The following is a 19459-nucleotide window of genomic DNA, read 5'->3' as shown; positions in this document are numbered from 1 at the left end:
CATAGTCTAAATGGGGGGGAAAGACAGTAAAGCAAAACAGAACAAAAGACAACATCATCAAGATAAATAGAATCAAGGGGATGTACACCTCATTAACAAAATAAATAGGGTAATAATATATACAAATGAGCACAGTGCTGAGGGGAGGGGAAGGGGGAGGAGCAGAGGGTGGGGGGAGGGGAGGAGGAGCAGAGGGAAAGGGGGGCTCAGTCTGGGAAGGCCTCTTGGAGGAGGCGAGCTCTCAGTAGGCCACGCAGCTTTTCCGTGAAAGACCTGTGAAAGAAGGAAGAGCCCCACTCTCCACCAGCCCCCAAATAAAATATCTCGGCAGGTCACCCCTGCCCAACCACACCACCCCCACCCCCGGAGCCCAGTCTGACACCTGATCACCCCTAAAGGGCCCTCAGGCTCACCCACGGGTAGCGTGTTCTCACACTGAGAAGGCCATTCACTTGGGGGTGGGACCCTGGCAGCTGCTGGGACTTCTAGTCCCAAACCAGGGTTTGCCCAGCAGGGCTGCAGTTGCTGGGCTCGACCTGCCGTTCCGCATCCGACCTAAATCACCAGGAAAGAGTGGCCAGACGGTGCTCAGTGGCTATTCCCCGCCAAATGATACCCCATAAAAGGGGGCCCTTGGCCTTGGGTGGGAGCTGCCTGGTCAGTAGTCATAGCCGTAGAAGAAGAAGGAGGAGGAGGAAAATAGTAGTAATATGAATAGTAGGAATAGTAGTAGTTGGAGTAATAATAGTAATAATAATTATGGTATTTAAGTGATTGCTATGTGCCAGGCACTGTACTAAGCACTGGGGTGGATACAAGCAAATCAGATAGGATACAGTTCCTTATAATAATAGTAATGATGATGGTATTTGTTAAGTGCTTACTATGTGCCAAGCACTGTTCTCAGCACTGGGGGGGATAGAAGGTAATCAGGTTGTCCCACGTGGGGCTCACAGTCTTAATCCCCAATTTACAGATGAGGCAACTGAGGCACAAAGTTAAGTAACCTGCCCAAGATCACACAGCTGACAAGTGGCGGAGCCAGGATTAGAACTCACGACCTCTGATTCTCAAGCCCGGGCTCTATCCTCTGTGCAGTAGTAGGAGAAGTTGGCGTAGTAGGAGTCATAGGAGCAGTGGGAGTAGTATTAGGCATCATCGTAATAGGCAGCATATACTGAGCACCCACTTGGTGTGCTGCATTGTACTAGGTGCTTGGGAAGAACAAAATTTAAAAAGTAACAGATTTCTGGCCCACAAGGAGCTTACCCTCTAAATGGAGAAGGCAGACATACATATACTTACAAATAAAGTAGTCAAGATAATTAATTGAATGTATAGTTCAATAACATACACAGAAGTGCTGGGGATATTATAAGCACGTAAGTGGTAGAGACAACTGGTGGTGGTGACGGGGTGGTGGGAATGTGGGAATCCCCCATGTCTCCGTTCTGGGTCCTCTTTTATTCTCCATCTACATCAAATCCCTTGGAAATCTCATTCACTCGCATGGCTTAAACTACCATCTCTAAGTGGATGATTCACAAATCTACATCTCCAATCTTCATCTCTCTCCTTCTCTGCAGTCTCAGATTTCCGCCTGCCTACAGGACATCTCCACTTGGATGTCCCACGGATACCTCTAACTTAACATATTCAAAATAGAACTCCTTATCTTTCTAGCCCCCACACTTTCCTTCTCTAATGCCAATCTACTCATTGTACCTTGCTTTCATCTCTCTTGCCGCAAACCTCTCACCCACATCCAGCCTCTGACCTGAAATGCCCTTCCTCTTCATATCCAACAATTACACTTCACACATTCAAAGCCTTATTGAAGGCACATCACCTCCAGAGGCCTTTCCAGGCTAAGCCCTCATTTCCTTTTCTCCCACTCCCTTCAGTGTCACCCTGACTCGCTCCCTTTATTAGTCCCCACCCAGCCCCACAGCACTTATGTACAAATCAGTAATTGATTTATCCGTATTAATGTCTACCCCTCTAGAGTGTATGCTATTTGTGGGCAGAGAACATGTCTGTTATACTGCGTTGCACTCTTCCAAGTGCTTAGTACAGTGCTCTGCACACAGTAAGTGCTCAGTAAATTCAACTATCATCAAACCCTGACCTCCCTCTGAGTTTTCCATCACTGTACACATCACCACCATCTCTCCGACTCACAAGCCCAAAACCTTGGCATTTTTCTTGAGTCACTTCTCTCATTCAACCCATATATTCAATCTGTCACCAAATCCTGTCAGTTCAACCTTCACAACACTGCTAAAATCCACCCTTTCCTCTCCATCCAAAGTGATTCCATATTATCCAAGCACTTACACTATCCACCATGACTACTGCATCAACCTCCTTGCTGACCTCCCTGACTCCTCTCTCTCCTCTCCAGTCCATACTCCACTCTGCTGCCTGGATCATTTTTCTACAAAAATGTTCAGTCTTTATTTCCCCACTCCTCCAGAACTTCCAGTGGCTGCCTATCCACCTCTGCATCAAACAGAAACTCCTTACTGGAAGCTTTAAAGCACTCAATCACCTTGCTCTCTCCTACCTAACTTCCTCGACTTGCTACTTCAACCCAGCCTGAGCACTTCACTCCACTAATGCCAACCTGCTCACTGTACCTCCATCTCATTTATCTCACCACCCACTTCTCGCCTACGTCCTGCCTCTGGCCTGGAATGCCCTCCCTCTTCATGTCCAACAGAAGATCACTCTCCCCACCTTCAAAGCCTTATTAAAACCGAGAGGTTGGCAGGGAGACGGACAATATTGAAGTACAGTGAGAAGGTTGGCATTAGAGGAGCTAAGTTTGAGGCCTTCCCAGACTGAGTCCCCCTTTTCCTCTGCTCCTCCTCCCCTCCCCACTGCCCCTACTCTCTCCCTCTGCTCTACCCCCTTCCCCTTCCCACAGCACTTGTGTATATTTGTACATATTTATTACTCTATTTTATTAATGATGTGTATATATCTATAATTCTATTTATCTATTTTGATGGTATTGATGCCTGTCTACTCATTTTGTTTTGTTGTCTGTCTCCCCCTTCTAGACTGTGAGCCCCTTATTGGGTAGGGATTGTCTCTGTTGCCAAATTGTTCTTTCCAAGTGCTCAATACAGTGCTCTGCACACAGTAAGCGCTCAATAAATATGATTGCAAGAATGAGTATGTGGGCTGGGTTGTAGTAAGAGAGCAGCAAGGACATAGGAAGGGGCTAGGTGACGGAGTGCTTTAAAGATTGTGAGCCCCATGTGAGAGATGGACTGTATTCAACCTGATTAATGTGTATCTACCCCAGTGCTTAGCATAGTGCCTAACACACAGTAAGTGCTTAACTAATACCATAAAAAAGTAGGAGTTTTCAACCTAGAGGGCACAGACATTTATATGCATGAATAAACTGCAGATATGTACATAAGTACTGTGAGTTGTGCCGTGTTTTAATTAAAAAAAGAGTTTCTTCTGTCTATAAATCAATCCATCAATGGTATTCATTGAGGGCTTTCTGTGTGCAGAGCACTATAGTAAGCACTTGGGAGAGTACAATACAAAAGAGTTGGTAAGACACTGTCGCGATCCACAAGACGCTTACACAGATCCACTGTGTCACCTGGAATGCTCTCCTGCAGCCTCCTGGAAATGCTTCCTTCAGTTCAGACGCTCTCTCAATCCTGCACTCTACGACTCCACTGAGACGAACTAGACTCTCACTGGGGCAGTAAAGCATTCTCCAAATAGAGGTTTCATTAAAAGCCACTGGTTAACGTGCCAAAAGATAAAAGGGAAAACAAATGCCCTGAACTTTTTCCTCCCCGGAAGACAGATGCCCGGAGCCGGAGGTGTTAGTGTGGGCTGACCGGAGGTCATTTTCCACCAGCATATTCCACATCTGCAAATGCACAATCGCAGCTTCCCTTCATTTCCTTCCTCGGGGCCTGTTGGCAAAGGGCTGGGAGAATTTTATTGGGAAAAATTTCCTGTTTGGAACAAAAGAGGTGCTCAGTGCCTCAACCACTGCCACCAAACACACAACTAGAGAAGCAGTGTTGCCTCGTGGAAAGAGCACGGGCCTGGGAGTCTGAGGACCTGGATTCTAATCCCAGGTCTGATATGTGTCCAACCTGATTAATTTGTATATACCCAGTGCTTAGTACACTGCCCGGCACATAATAAGCACTTGACCAACACCATAAAAAAGTCTATTACTGTCTCTCTTACTGTCCCTCCCTGCTGGGGTGTCTCTAGAGAATAACACATCATCCCCACCCCCTTCCCCAGGTTTGTTTTCAGGGACCCAAGCACATCGGGTGCCTATCTGTGCCTTAGTTTCTTCATCTGCAAAATGGGGATAAAATACTAGTTCTCCCTCCTTCTTACACTGTGAGCTTTGGATGGGACAGATTTTGAATTCTATCTTGGCTGAATTAGAAGGAGCATGGCCTACTGGATAGAGCACAGGCCTAAGAGTCAAAGAAACGGAGTTCTAATCCCAGCTCGGCCATGTGTCTGCTGTGAGACCTTGGGCAGGTCACTTCACTTCTCTGTGCCTCAGTTCCCTCATCTGGAGCGTGGCCAGTGGAAAGGACACGGGCTTGGGTGTCAGAGGTCATGGGTTCGAATTCCAGCTCTGCCACTTGTCAGTTGGGTGACTGTGGGCAAGTCACTTAAATTCTCTATGCTTCCGTAACCTCATCTGTAAAATGGGGATTGAGACTGTGAGTCTCACGTGGGACAACCTGATTACCCTGTATCTACCCCAGCGCTTAGAACAGTGCTCTGCACCTAGTAAACGCTTAACAATAATTTTCCCCCAATTAGACTGTAAGCCCATCAAAGGGCAGGGACTGTCTCTATCTGTTACCGATTTGTATATTCCAAGCACTTAGTACAGTGCTCTGCACATAGTAAGCGCTCAATAAATACTAATGAATGATTAAGATCGTGAGCCGCATGCAGAACAGGGACTGTGTCTAACCTGTTCAACTTGTATCTACCCCAGTGTTAAGAACAGTACCTGGCACATGGTAAGCACTCAAGAGATACCTTAAAAAAAACTACTAACACATATAGTAAGAATTTGATAGATATCAATATAATTACTATTACATATAAAATTATTTGCAAATAATGGGCGCTGTTGGAAGAACAAGGATCAGATGGGCACATGAGCAAATATGTGAGGTTGAAATAGACAAACCAACAGCTGAATGTACATTTGAATTTGCATATGTCCTCATGTGCTGAGGATGGTAGCACTCACATTTATTGAGAGCTTACTCTGTGCAGAGCACTGTACTAAGCACTTGGGAGAGTACAATGTAACAATACAACACTGCTCACAAGGAGCTTACAGTCTAGAAGATAAAAAAAAATACTAAATGTTACACATAGCCTTTGGGTTGGTGCAACGTGGGATGTTGGGAATTAGTTAGGGATAGCTTCCAGAAGGAGGGAGGGATTCCAGGAAGATGTTGAAGATGAAAAGGGAAACAACATGGTCTGGTGAAAAAAGCATGGGCCTGGGAGTCAGAGGACCTGGGTTTCTAATCCCAGCTCCACCACTTACCTCATGAATGGCCTTGGGGCAGGTCCCCTAACTTCTCTGTACCTCAGTTTTCTCAGTGGTAGAAGGGGGACTCAATACCTGTTCTCCTCCCTACTTAGACTAAGTTCTCTATGTGGGACAGGGACTGTGTTCTTCCTGATTGACTCATATCTACCCCAGAGTTTAGAACAGTGTTTGACACATCGCAAGCACTTAACAAATGCCACAGTTAGGTGGATGTTTTAGCTTGGAAGAACAGTGTGAGTGAAATGGGTAAAGACAAAATTTACCCCTACTTGGGTGCTGAGGCCACTTAGGATTGCCTTGCATAGCAGACTGCACTGCATCACTGACCTAAATGGTTAGCAGAATTCAGAAAAAGCACTATTCCCCTTTTCATGCTCTCATTTTCCTGCTCCTTTCTGCACCAGTTTGCCAGTACTCTTCTTCCACACACTGGCTTTTTCCCAGGATTCCTCTCTCACCTGCAGACCACATGGCTGAGGCTAAGTGTTTGGGATTCAATTGAAACAACAAGGCCCAATCAGCTCTGCTCTTCTAATCCATCAGTGTTTCCGAGAAGGGTTCTTAGGGCTCGCAGCTGGCCTCTTGAGTTAGGCTATTTGTGAAAGGAGAAGGAAAGGTGTAGCTAAGGCAACTGCTTGTTCAAGGAATGAGCATCTCAGTGTTTGATCATCTGTATTCTGTCCACCACTGCCTTCTCACCTGCCTTCTAGGTATTAATCCTCCGCCTCGATATAGACGTGCTTCTTCATCAAAGGAAACAAGGCCTGGGCTAGAGTTGACCAAGCTGGGGATTTTTGTCCTGGGTGGTTCAGTGTCTTTCAGCCTGGGGGCAACCCTACTGGCTTCATCAGCCTCTCTATGAGTTCACCTGTCCAGAGAGTAGAAGGAACTAAGGAAGACGATGCTGGTGCATCATCAGAGTTTGGGGTTCTTAACTGCCAGAGTGATTCATCCTTGCAATGTCTTTTTGTTTGCTTTCATAGTTAAGCCAACTATTCTTCTTTGAGGAAATGCAGCTGCTTCCATCTGTTTCACATTCCCAAGCAAAAAGGAACAGAGAGGCTGAGAAATCTATCCAAGGAAACCCAGCAGGACCAGGGTTAACCCCCAGGTGCTTTCGCGACTTAAGGAGATGAGGCTGAAGGGGAGAGGGCAGATGTGCTGGGTGGGCCTGCAGGGGATTCATAACTATATATCACCACCAGCTATAATAATAATAATGTTGGTATTTGTTAAGCACTTACTATGTGCAGAGCACTGTTCTAAGCGCTGGGGTAGACACAAGGGAATCAGGTTGTCCCACATGGGGCTCACAGTCTTAATCCTCATTTTACAGATGAGGTAACTGAGGCACAGAGAAGTTAAGTGACTTGCCCAAAGTCACACAGCTGACAAATGGCAGAGCCGGGATTCGAACCCATGATCTCTGACTCCAAAGCCCGTGCTCTTTCCATTGAGCCATTCTGCTTCTGAGAAGCAGCATGGCATAGTGGATACAGCACAAGCCTGGGAATGAGGTCATGGCTTCTAATGTTGGCTCTGTCACTTGTCAGTTTAATTCAATTGTATTAAGTGCTTATTGTTTGCAGAGCACTGTACTGAGTGCTTGGGGAAGTGCAATACCTGCCCACAGTGAACTCACGGTCTAGAGCTCTGCTGTCTTCTGTGTGACCATGGGCAAATCACTTCACTTCTCTGTGACTCAGTTACCTCATTTGTAAAATGGGGATTGAGACTGTGAGCCCTACATGGCCAACCCGATTTGCTTGTATCCACCCCAGTACTTAGAACAGCGTGTGGTAAATAGTCATAGCTTGATCATGTGAAGCCAACCCCAACCCACTCTGAAGCAGCATGGCTCAGTGGAAAGAGCCGGGCTTGGGAGTTAGAGGTCATGGGTTCTAATCCTGGCTCCGCTGCTTGCCAGCTGTGTGACTTTGGGCAAGTCACTTAACTTATCCGTGCCTCAGTTACCTCATCTGTAAAATGGGGATGAAAACTGTGAGCCCGGGCTCCCCTTGTATCACCTTGCATCCCCCAGGGCTTAGAACAGTACTTTGCACATAGTAAGTGCTTAACAAATGGGGATATCACCATTTATTTTATTTTTCCTGAGAGACTGCTTAGTACTGAAGGTTTTGGCAGGTGAAGGGTGGGTGGAGTCTTGGAGCATTTGTCTCTTCTGTGTTGCAAACAGTGAGGAGTTGGAGGGGGAGCTCTACTAGATGTCCCTATGGTTGTTGGGTTTTTTTAATGTTACTTATTCATTCATTTAATCGTATTTATTGAACGCTTACTGTGTGCAGAGCACTGTACTAAGCACTTCGAAAGTACAATTCAGCAACAGAGGCAATAATAATAATACAGCCTGGCTCAGTGGAAAGAGCATGGGCTTTGGAGTCAGAGGTCATGGGTTCGAATCCCGGCTCGGCCACTTGTCAGCTGTGTGACTGTGGGCAAGTCACTTAACTTCTCTGTGCCTCAGTTACCTCATCTGTAAAATGGGGATTAAGACTGTGAGCCCCACGTGGGACAACCTGATTCCCTTGTGTCTACCCCAGCGCTTAGAACAGTGCTCTGCACATAGTAAGCACTTAACAAATACCAACATTATTATTATTATTATTTGTTAAGTGCTTACTATGGGCCAAGCTCTGTTCTCAGTGCTGGATCCCTGCCCACAACCGGTTCACAGTCTAGAAGGGGGGTGACAGGCATTGTTAAGCGCTTACTATGTGTTAAGTTCTTACTATTTGCCAAGCACTATATTAAGTGCTGAGGTAAATATAAGTTAATCAGGTTGGTTACTGTCCCTGTCCCACATGAGTCTCACCATCTAAGTAGGAGGGAGTAAGACTTAAACCCCATTTTCCAGATGAGGAAACTGAGGCACAGAGAAGTGAAGTGACTTGACCAAGGTCACCCAGCAGACAAGTGGCAGAGCCGGGATTAGAAACCATGTCCTCTGATTCCCAGGCTGGGGTTCTTTCCTCTAGGCCACGCTGCTTCTGTCTCCCCTAACCCACGCTCTGGACAGGTCACCGACCTGCTGGTGCCCCACTGAACCTACACGTGTTTCGGCTTTTGTTTTTCCAATTGTACCTGGCACACCCGAATCAGAGATGCTAACAACTTCTTTAGTGTCCCAAAGGGAAAAATACATTTGAAAATCAAAGGGGTCAAACCCAACATACACCCTACCAGAGCAGTTATATAGGCTGTTTCATTCCTCTCTTAGGGACTTATTTATACTGGCAAGTATATATATGGAATAGAGGTATACAGGCCTAGGGGAATTTCATTCGATAATTCATTAGTCTGCTACTTCATCCAAATATACTTGACCTACTTCCTGTTATAATCTTCCTGCTAGGTGTAGTTTCTTCTGTCTGTCTTCCCTTCTGGATTGTGAGCTTCTTCAGGGCAGGGACCATGTGTCTAGTGCCTCTGTTGTCCTTCCTCAAGTACTTACTAGCATAATTTACCCTCGGTGGGCATCCAACAGATAATAATAATAATAATAATGGTATTTTTAAGCATTTACTATGTACTAAGCACTTTTCTAAGCACTGGGGTAGATACAAATCAATCGGGTTGGACCCAGTCCCTGTCCCATATGGGGCTCAGACTCTTATCCCCATGTTCCAGATGAGGTAACTGAACCCCAGAGAAGTGAAGTGACTCAAGGTGACACTGCAGATGTGGGGCACAGCCAGGATTAGAACTCAGTCCTTCTGACTCCTGGGTCCATGCTCTCTCCACTAGATTGGAACTGCCCATGACATCTCCACTGGGTTTAGCTGCTTCCCAGAACCCCCTGACCCTCATCTTCCTCCCAGAGCATAGGTCACTATCTTAGAAAATCCTGATTTCCAGACCCTGTTCTGGTGAATCCACCCTAACGTCCACAGAAACTGGGCCTGTAAGCATTTAAGTTACCAGAGCCCCCAAGGCCCTTGAGTACGTATCTTATATACTCTATTATTCCCCCTAGCATTAATTCATTTCGGTGTCTGTCTCCCCTCGCCATCGTCCTCCTCCCACTTGACTGTCAGCTCTGTAAAGCAGAGATTGTTATATTTTGTCTTGTACTGCCAGGAAAGCAGTATGGCCTCGTGGAAAAAGGACAGGCCTAAGAGTCAGAGGACCTGGGTTCTAATTCCGACTCCACCACTTACCTGCTGTGTGACATTGGGCATGTCACTTCACTTCTCTGTGCCTCAGTTCCCTCATCTGCAAAATGGGGATTCAATACTTGTTCTCCCTCCTACTTAGGCTGTGAGCCCCATGTGGGACCTGATAATCTTGTACATACCCCAGAACTTAGCCCAGTGCTTGGACTATAGTAAACACTTCCCAAATACCACAATTATTAGTACTGTACTCTCCCAAGTGCTTAGTACTGTGCTCCGCACACTGTCGGTGCTCAGTCGATGAAGTTGACATTGATAATGGTTTTGCCCCCACACAGTGACTGAGAAGCTGCTCCCCTTGGGCTGGAGTCAGTATTCAAACCCAGACTCCACGTTGATCACCCTCACCCGCTGACACTGCTTGGAACCACAAATAGGTCTGAGCCAAGTAAATACCCGTCTTCCCCACAGACAGCTCCCAGGGAGTTTTGTAGAGTTTAAAGGATCCTGCTAGGAGACAAGGATCATTTGAAGAAGCCGGCGGGGCTTCCAAGCCTTTTGTTTGGCCCCGGGAAAATCTGAACAAATTCTCCCTCGGCTTTCTCCAGGCCCATGGCCCAGCTTTGGGTAAAGGACTGCTGATTCGCAAATCTTAACCAAATGCTTTCTGCAAGATTTGCAGTTGTATGAAAATTATCAAAGTTGCAGACCTGAGAGATCAGGAACAGCATTTAAATGAAAGATAGGTCCAGGAGAAAGGCTGCTCTCCAAACCAACTGGGCCCAAGGCTTGTTTGGAGAATCAGAAGTCTGTAAGCCAAGAATAGTTAAATTTGTCCAATTCAGGCAAAATCTGTTCAATGCCTGAAACCTTCCTACCTCAGGAACTAACTTCCACTCGGTTAACCAGTAATTTGGACTACTACTACTACTGCTCAGGCTTAAAAGTATAGCACCAGGCAGAGTTCTCCAGAAGCAACAAGCAGTGTAGTCTAGTGGATAGAGCCCAGGCCTGTAAGTCAGAGGGACTGTGGGCTCTCAACCCAGCTCTGCTACTTGACTGCTGTTTGGCCTTGGGCAAGTCGCTTCACTTCTTTGTGCCTCAGTTACCTCACCTGTAAAATGGGGATTAAGATTGTGAGCCCTATATTGGACAAGAACTGTGTCCAACCTGATTATCTCGTATCTAACCCTGTGCTGAATACAGTGCCTGATGTATAGTAAGTGCTTAACAAATACTATTATTATTATCACCGTTATTAACAACAAGGCTGAGTGGAAAGAGCACGGACCTGGGAGTCAGAGGACCTGGGTTCTAATTCCGCCTCTAACACTGGCTTGCCATGTGACCTGGCACAAGTCAATTCGATTTTTTGTGCTTCCATTTCCTCAACTGTAAAATGGAGATTAGATACCTGTTCTCCCTCCCTCTTAGACTGTGAGCCACATGTGGGTCAGGGGCTGTGTCTAACCTGATTATCTCATCCTTCTCCCAGCATCTAGGGTGGTTCTTGGTACATATTAAGCATTTAACAAGTACCACAATTATCATTATTCCTGTAAAATCACTGTTCTCCCTAGTTTGGGTTCTTCCCTTGCTGCAACACCCAAAGTTATTAATGGAGTCTCCCAACAGGAATCATAGAGCTTAAAATTTCAGGACTAGACTATGTGCAGCACGTAGAATATACTTACTGTACCTGTTGTTGCTGTTAATGGCATTTGATAAGCACTTACTATGTGCCAGAATATACTCACTGCACCTGCTGTAGTTCTTAATGATATTTGTTACGGACTTACTCCAGGCCAGGCACTGTTCTAAGCAGTGGGGTAGATAAAAGCTAATCAGGTTGGACACAGTTGCCATCCTACATGGGGCTCACAGTCTTAATCTCCATTTTACAAATGAGGAAACTGAGGTGCAGAGAAGTGAAATAACTTGCCCCAGGCCACACAGAGTAGCAGAGCCAGGATGAGAACCCAAAGGCCTTTTCTCCTCAGGGGGATTCTCAACACGGATCCCCACCGGTGGCCAGAAAAATGTTCCTCACAGCTGTTTGGTGCTTGTGGACTCTGGTCGCCTTCACAGATTGCAAACCTACAACAGCACAGGGACAACCAAGATCACTTCCCAAATGGTGTTACAAGCCAGCCACCGGGAAGCAGTATGGTGCAGTGGATAGAGCACGGGCCTGGGAGTCAGAAGGTCATGGAGTCTAATCCCAGTTTCACCACTTGTCTGCTGTGTGAGCTTGGGCAAGTCACTTGACCTCTCGGTGCCTCATTTACCTCATCTGTAAAATGGGATTGGGATTGTGAGCCCCACATGGGAGAGGGGCTGTGTCCAACCCGATTTGCTTGTATCCACCCCAGTGTGTAGTACAGTGCCTGGTACATAGTAAATGCTTAATAAATGCCATAAGAAAAAAAAAAGACTTGAGAGTTTCCAGCCAGGCCTGAAAGGGGACCCAAAATGGTGGCGTTTTGATCTCTTCACTCTTTGAAGTAGGGAAGTAGCGTGGCTTATTGGATAGAGCACAGGCCTGCCAGTCAGAGGACCTGGGTTCTAATCCCTGCTCTGCCATTTGTCTGCTCTGTGACCTTGGACAAGTGTTTTAACTTCTCTGTGCCTCAGCTGCCTCATCTATAAAATGGGGATTAAGACTGTGAGCTCCATGAGGGACAGGGACTGTGTCCAATCTGACTAATTTCTACCTACCCCAGCAGTGCTTGACACATAGTAAGTGCTTAACAAGTGCAATCATCATTATTATTAACTGCTATTGCTATTGAGGGTGAAAGGGCAAGTCAGTTGACTTCTCTAGGCCTCAGTTACTGCCTCTGTAAAATGGGCATTAAGACTGAGTGTCCCTTAGACTTAACCCAGTGCTTGTTTCTTTGTTCTTTCCCAGTGCTTAGGTCAGTGCCTGTCATATAGTAAGCACTTAGCAATTACCATTGAAAAAAAAACCAGTCTGTCCCACTGAGTCCTCATCCCTGTCATCCCTTCTTAAATCCTGCCTAAACCCCTGAAACCCTGCCCCTTTATCATCCCCAGGTTCAAAACTGAAAAGTTGGTATCAGCGGTGGCGGGTCCAGCAGTTACCCCTGGGGCCTCAGAAGTCTGACATAAGTCTGGAGAATGGCTAGGGACAACATGCCTGGCTCATGCCAGGAAGGGATATGCAATCACCGAGGGGGACATAATTGATGAGGGGGGACACAATCAGCAGGGGGATACAATTAGTGGGAGGGACACAGTCAGCGGAGGCAAACAATCAGTGAGAATGCACAAATGATAGGGGAGGTCAAAATAGGCAGGGGCATGAATAGGCGGGGGAAGAAAATTGTAAGGGCACAAGACTTGGACCTTGGCTGGAGGGAGAGTACAGAGTTCATCCACGCCCATAAGTGGCTCCTGGAGAGTGTGAAGACGGGGGTGGACAGGAAGCAGAGTCAAGTCTCATTTTGGGAGCAGCGGCCTCTCCTGCTCTGCCAACGCTCTCGCTGGCAGAGGAAATCGGGCAGGACGGAGATGGGGATACATTTCCTCAGAGAAGGGGTCTGCCAGCTCCTGCTTCCCCCTTGCCCCCCACCCCCAGACAGTCAAGCCGGGCCATACCCAATAACCCCGGTCCCTCTGCCCCTGCCACCTCCTGGCCCAGCCGACCACTATCTCACTGTGGGTCACTGTGAGCAGCTCATGCCAGGGTCAGCTGCCTGCATCCACTCTTGGCAACCAATCTGGAGTCTGGATCTCATCAACCCCAACTTTAATGGACCGGAAAACATCTCACTCTGCAGAGGCTGAGGACTGAACCTCCTCTGAGGGTGAGGGAGGAGTGGATGGGGCAGTGGAAAATATTGACCAGTGGAAGCCTATTAGATCTATCACAATGTGCACGATTCTACTTCAGGTGTCTCGATTCCATTGTTATCCCCTTTCATGTGGTCATTAATGTGCTGACTGTAGGCAGAGCACAGCACAAGTCCTGGGAAAGACCTACAATGTGTAGGAACCAATTCCTCCCCTGGAGGAGCTCACTATCAAGAGGGGCAAGACAAAACCCCTAGAAAATAGATTTTTTTTACTATTATTATTATCATCTGTTATTTGCCAAGTGTTGGGGCAGATGAGAGATAAGCAGATCAGATTCTCAAACCACATTTTAAACTCTAAACTTTAAAGAAGCAAATTCCTTTGGCCTTCCTCTTGTCTTGCTCCACCTTAAGCCCACGAGAGACCACAGGAAACCACCTCTTGGACCAGCCACGGAGAAGCCACCAAAGACTCTAGAACTCCCGCCATCTAGTTTCTTTTCAGAATGAAGCAGGTGGCTGCCTATTAAGCACTCACCCCCAACCTACATGCTTCTGCTGAAACATCCTACGTGGCTCTCCCGAACAGCAACGCCAAGTAACAAGGGGGACATCTCGTTCCCAGCATGCTGTAGGGCAACAAGACTATCCCTGGGCATTTTTCCGTTTGATTCCTTATTCCACCCCAAGGGCTTCTGCTCATGGGTCAGGATCCATTTCCCCATAAAAAGTGTCTGCTCCCCACACTGCTTCTGCCTGATTTCCATTGCTTTCCACAGGGAGGAGACACCCACCCTATTTTCTATTAGCATTGAGAAGCTGCATGGCGTAATGAAAAGAGCAGGGTCTGGGGGTCAGAAGGTCATGGGTTCTATTCCCAGGTCTGCCACTTGTCTGCTGTGTGACCTTGAGCAAGCCACTTCACTTCTCTGTGCCTCAGTTACCTCATCTGTAAAATGGGGATTAAGACTGTGAGCTCAATGTGGGACAGGGACTGTGTCCAACGTGATTACTTTGTATCTACCCCAGTGCTTAGAACAGTGCCTGCCACGTAGTATGCACCTAACAAATACCATCATTATTATTACTATTATTATTAATGTCTCTCCCTCGGTGAGGAGACCTGTTCCTTCCTTCCCAAGGTTGGCCCTCTTTGTCGACTTCCCTGGCCCGCAGAAAAGAGAATTCCACTTCCTGTTCTGCATCCGTGCCATCCATGAATGGAGCCTTCAGCATCCCAAAGCAACGAAGTTTGAAAGCCGATGGGTCTCCAGGAACCCCTACCTCCACACCAAACAAAAACTCCATTGTTTTTGTCACCATTGGCTTCAAAGCCCTTGAAAGCACCTTGCCCCTTCCTACCTCACTTCACTACTCTCCTACTACTCCCTAGCCCGCCCACTTTGCTCCTCTAATGCCAACTTTCTCAGTGAACCTCAATCTCATCGATCTTGCCACTTTTCCCTTGCCCACGTCCTGCCTCTGGCCTGGAAAGTCTTACCTCCTCATATCTGACAGACAATTACTGTCCCCCCCGGTTCAAAGCTTTATTGAAGGCACATCTCCTCCAAGATGCCTTCCCTGACTTAGCTCTCCTTTCCTCTTCTCCCACTCCCTTCTGCATCACCCTGAATTGCCCCCTTTATTTATTCCCCCTTCCCCCAGTCCCACAGCACTTATGTACATATCTGTCATTTATTTCTATTCATTTCTGTCTCCTCCTCTAGACTGTAAGTTCGTTGTGGGCAGGGAATGTGTCTGTTTATTGTTATACTGTACTCTCCCAAGTGTTTAGTACAGTGCTCTGCACACAGTAAATGCTCAATAAATATGATTAAATGAATGGAGAGACCCTCATGAGCAACACTCCCTGGTTCTTTTACTGAAAATGGAAGCTTTGAAATGGAAAACATTTTTAATTCACCTGGCACCAAAGACATTTCTTTCCGCTTCTACAACTCCAAAATCCACCACCTCCCTTCCTTGCTCTCTCTCTCGCTCTCTCTTAACACACACATACGCATACACACACACTCTCACACACTTTCTCTCACACTGAAAAAAAAACTGAGGCAAGTGTGACCTAAGATGGTGAGATGCATTTACCTTTTGATTCAGTTTCTGATTGGGAAGAGGGGGAGAGTCTAGAAACTGGGGGTGACTGACAGGATGCCTCCAAGTCAAGGCCAGGCCTATCTGCAAGGGATGAACTACATGAGGGAGAGTCTACTTCTGCACAAAGAATTCTACCCACAATTGCTAAATGTGCCTCAGCTTCGGAATGTCCGCCTCAGGCTGAATCTGTACCACGTGGGAACTTTAATGAGGAAAATAGTGCATGGTAGTGAAACAGCCTACAGTCAGAGGAACCACCGAGGTTCCTACTGGGATAACTGAAACGGAGGAAGGCCCACACAGGCAGGAGCCACGTACATGCAGCAGGGTGGACGTAAGCGTGAGACAGACTGAACCACTGTGTTTGTGTTGGGGTCGGAGAGACATTTGGGCTGGGCCTCTCAGAAACCAGCCTTCCCACACAGCTGCCTGGGCAAAGTGAGGCCCCCTCACTGCCCAGGGTCCTTTTGACGTACATGCTTCTTTGGGAGAGGCTGGGGAGACAGACTCGGTAGTCTATGGCAACCAAGGAGCCAATGGGAGGCAGCAGAGCAAGTGCTGCCATGGCAATCTGGCTCTTCTCCATGGCAGCATGCAGAGGGTGGATGGGGTGTGTGTGTGGTGGTGGTGGGGTGGGTGGGTTGTCCTTGGCTGGTTGTGGCCCCCTCTCCTCTTGGCCTAGTTTGGCTCCACAGTCAAGGGACGACAGAGTCCGGATTCTGTTCTGAGCTTTCTAAAGGGGGTCATGTCAAACACGCCTTTCTCCAATCATGTGTGAGTGTGTGTGTGTGTCTTTGGTTCAATCGTATTTAATTGTATTTATTGAGAGCTTGCTGTGTGCAAACCACTGTACTAAGTGCTTGAGTGAATGAGAGAGCATGGAAGCCTGGGGGTTAAAGAGAAAGCCAGTATGTATTTGGATTGGAGAACAAGGCCAAGGCAGCCTAGTGGTAAGAGCCCGGGTCGGGGAGTCTGAGGACCTAGGTTCTAATGTCAGCTCTGCCACTTTGTCTGCTGCATGACCTTGGGAAAATCACTTAACTTCTCTATGCTGCAGTTATTTCATCTGTAAATTGGGAACTAAAACCTATTCTCTGCTATTCAGACTACAGTACCTTTGTGGATCGGGGACTGTGTCCACTCTATCCTCTATCTCCCTCAGGGCTTATTATGGCGCTTGGCACATAGTAAGTGCTTAACAAGTACTGTTTAAAACAAAGACTGGGTTTCATGTATTTGTGGGTTTATGTGTGTGTGAGTCAGAGAATGGGTCTGTGTTTGTGTGATGTGTGCGTGTAGTGTGTGCGTGTGTGTGTGTGTGTGTGTGAGAGAGAGAGAGAGAGAAAGAGAGAGAGAGAGAGAGAGCATGCAAGTGAGAGTGCATGGGAATATGTGCCTTCCCTCTTATTCCTCGTCCTGTTCCAGCCCCAAACTTTCTTGAGGTTCAGGGTCCAGAGCGCAGGAGGTCCCTTCCTCTTCCCCGATGCTCTTTCTCACCAGTGCTGACCCAAAGCCCAGAGTTGGCTGATTCAATAGCATCTCCCCTGCTGAAGGGGAATGCCTTCCCCACACCTCTCTCCACCTCCTCGGGGTTCTTCTCCCTTCTGCTCCCCCAGCCCAAGGGCTCTCCTCCTCCTCCTCAACCTTTTCCACTTGAGTTTCTCCTCTCTTTCTCTCTCTTCTCCACCTAGTCCTGTCTCTTCTCCTCCCCTTTCTCCCCAGTATTATCTGCTCTCTCTCTTTCTCTGTCCTTCTTCCTCTGGTCCGGGGTCTCTCCCCCTTTTCTCTACCCGGGGTCTCACCCCTCTCTCTGCCCAGGTCTCTCACCTCTCTCTCCTTTTCTCTGCCCTGGGTCTCTCCTCTTTCTCTCCCTTCCCCACCTGGGGTTCTCTCTTCTCTCTTCCTCTTTGATCAGGGTTTTTCTGCCCTTTCTCTCTTCCTCTCTCTTTCCAGGGTCTCTCTCTCCCCCGGCTCTTTGGCCGGCATATCTCCCCTATCTGTCTCTCCCTCTCCACCCGAGGTCTCTGTTCTCTCTCTTCCTGGGGTGATTCTCCCCCCGCCCCCCCGGCCTCTCCTCCCCCACCTCTCCCCCCCCACCTCGTCCCCCAACCTCCGCCTGGGTTCTTTCTGCCCCCAGATGGGACGGGGTGTCTCGGCCCGGCCGACCCCGCTCCCCCGGCCTAGGGAAAGTTTGGGGAACTCCGGGGCCCGGCAGGATCGGTCCGACCCCCGCCCGCTGACCCCCGACCCCCGACCCCCGTCCCCGGCGTCCGGTACCTGTAGGGGATCCAGTCGGAGTGGTGCTTGGAAGTCATGTCTCCCCGGCGCCGAGGGGACAGGGGGCTGGGGTCGGGGGTCGGGGGTCAGGATGGGGGCCGGCTCGGATGCCCTGCTCAGCTCCCGGCGCGGGCCGGGCTGCATCCTCGGGCGGGACACGGGAGGGACACGGGAGGGACACGGGAGGGGAAGGGGCAGGGGGCCGGGGCGCTGGGGGCTGGCAGGCCGGGGGTCCGGGGGTCCGGGGAGCCCCTGAGCTGGCCGGCTCCCCCGGCTCCGGCCGCACCGAGGGAAGGGGAGGGGGGACGGAAGGGGAGAAGGGATGGAGGGGGAGGGGATGGAGGAGGGAGGGGTCTCCGTAGGGTGGTGGCCGTTGGTGGCGGTAAATGAGTGCGCCACCCTCTCGGGCCGCTCAGACCCCCGGGGCGGCGGCGGGACCCGGGACCCCCGGCCCCCCGGCCCCTCGGCCCCCGGGATGCAGCCCTCCGGAGCTCGCCCGGCCTGACAGCCTGGCAGCCTGGCGGCGGCGGCTGTAGCAGCGGCCCCTTCTTCCTTCTCCTCCTCCTCCCACTTCGTCCTCCTCCTCCTCCTTCTCCTCCTCCTCCGCGCCGCCCCCCGTGCCGCTGCCCCCCACTAGGACAGGGAGGGGGAGGGGCAGGAGGAGAGGGGAGGGGGCAGGGGGCATGGGGCAGGGACGGGGGGAGAGACGGGGGGGAGGCAGGGGGAGGAGGCAGGGGACAGGGGGCTGTGGAAGGGACAGGGGGATGGGGCAGGGGGCTGTGGACAGGGCAGGGGGCTGGGGCAGGGGGAAGGGACAGGGACGGGGGATGAAGAAAGGAACAGGGGGCTATGGACAGGGACAAGCGGATGGGGGGAGGGGGCAGGGACAGGAGGGTGGGGCAGGGGACAGTGACGGGGATGGGGCAGGGGACAGTGACAAGGGGATGAGGCAGGGACGGGGGAGGGGGCAGGGTCAGGAGGATGGGGCAGGGGACAGGGGGCTGTGGACAGGGACGGGGGATGGGCAGGGGGATGGGGCAGGGGACAGAAACAGGGGGGTGGGGCAGGGGACAGGAGAATGGGGCAGGGACAGGGAGAGAGGACAGGGGCGGGGGAGAGGACAGGGGCAGGGGACAGGGGCAGGGGGCGGGCCCGGGGCTCTGGAGTCTCCTAGCGCAGCCCCATCCAATCCCCAACTCCCGCCTTCCTTCACTCACTTATTCATTCATTCCGTCGTCTTTGTTGAGCGCTTCCTGTGTGCAGAGCACTGTACTAAGCGCTCGGAAAGCACAATTCAGCAACAAAGAGAGACAATCCCTGCCCACATCGGGCTGACAGTCTAGAAGGGGGAAGACCGCAAAACGAGTACACAGGCATCCGGAGCATCAATATCAATGAATATAATTCTTCATTCATTCATTCAATCGATCGCATTTAATAATAATGACGATGGCATTTGTTAAGCGATTACTATGTGCCAAGCACTGCTCTAAGCGCTGGGATAGATACAAGGTGAGCAGGTTGTCCCA

At 49.3% G+C, this 19459-nt stretch overlaps 1 protein-coding gene across 6 annotated transcripts in view; it reads right to left on the bottom strand.

The window, feature by feature from the left end:
- TUB (TUB bipartite transcription factor) overlaps window positions 1-19459 on the bottom strand; it is a 108201-nt gene that overhangs the window by 32889 nt on the left and 55853 nt on the right. Inside the window, exon 1 of one of the 6 annotated variants that reach the window (XM_029060637.2) lies at window positions 17931-17998. The exons of 4 other annotated variants lie outside the window; for them this stretch is intronic. In XM_029060637.2, coding sequence (XP_028916470.1) covers window positions 17931-17968 — 38 coding nt within the window. In that variant the 5' untranslated portion in view covers window positions 17969-17998. Of the gene's footprint in view, window positions 1-17930; window positions 17999-19459 lie in introns of those variants that run through there. One more of the 6 variants, XM_029060639.2, reaches the window with a different exon arrangement.

The sequence above is a fragment of the Ornithorhynchus anatinus genome, chromosome 3, assembly GCF_004115215.2.
Source record: "Ornithorhynchus anatinus isolate Pmale09 chromosome 3, mOrnAna1.pri.v4, whole genome shotgun sequence".
Taxonomy (NCBI): Eukaryota; Metazoa; Chordata; class Mammalia; order Monotremata; family Ornithorhynchidae; genus Ornithorhynchus; species Ornithorhynchus anatinus.
This window is presented reverse-complemented; position numbering and strand designations above follow the sequence as displayed.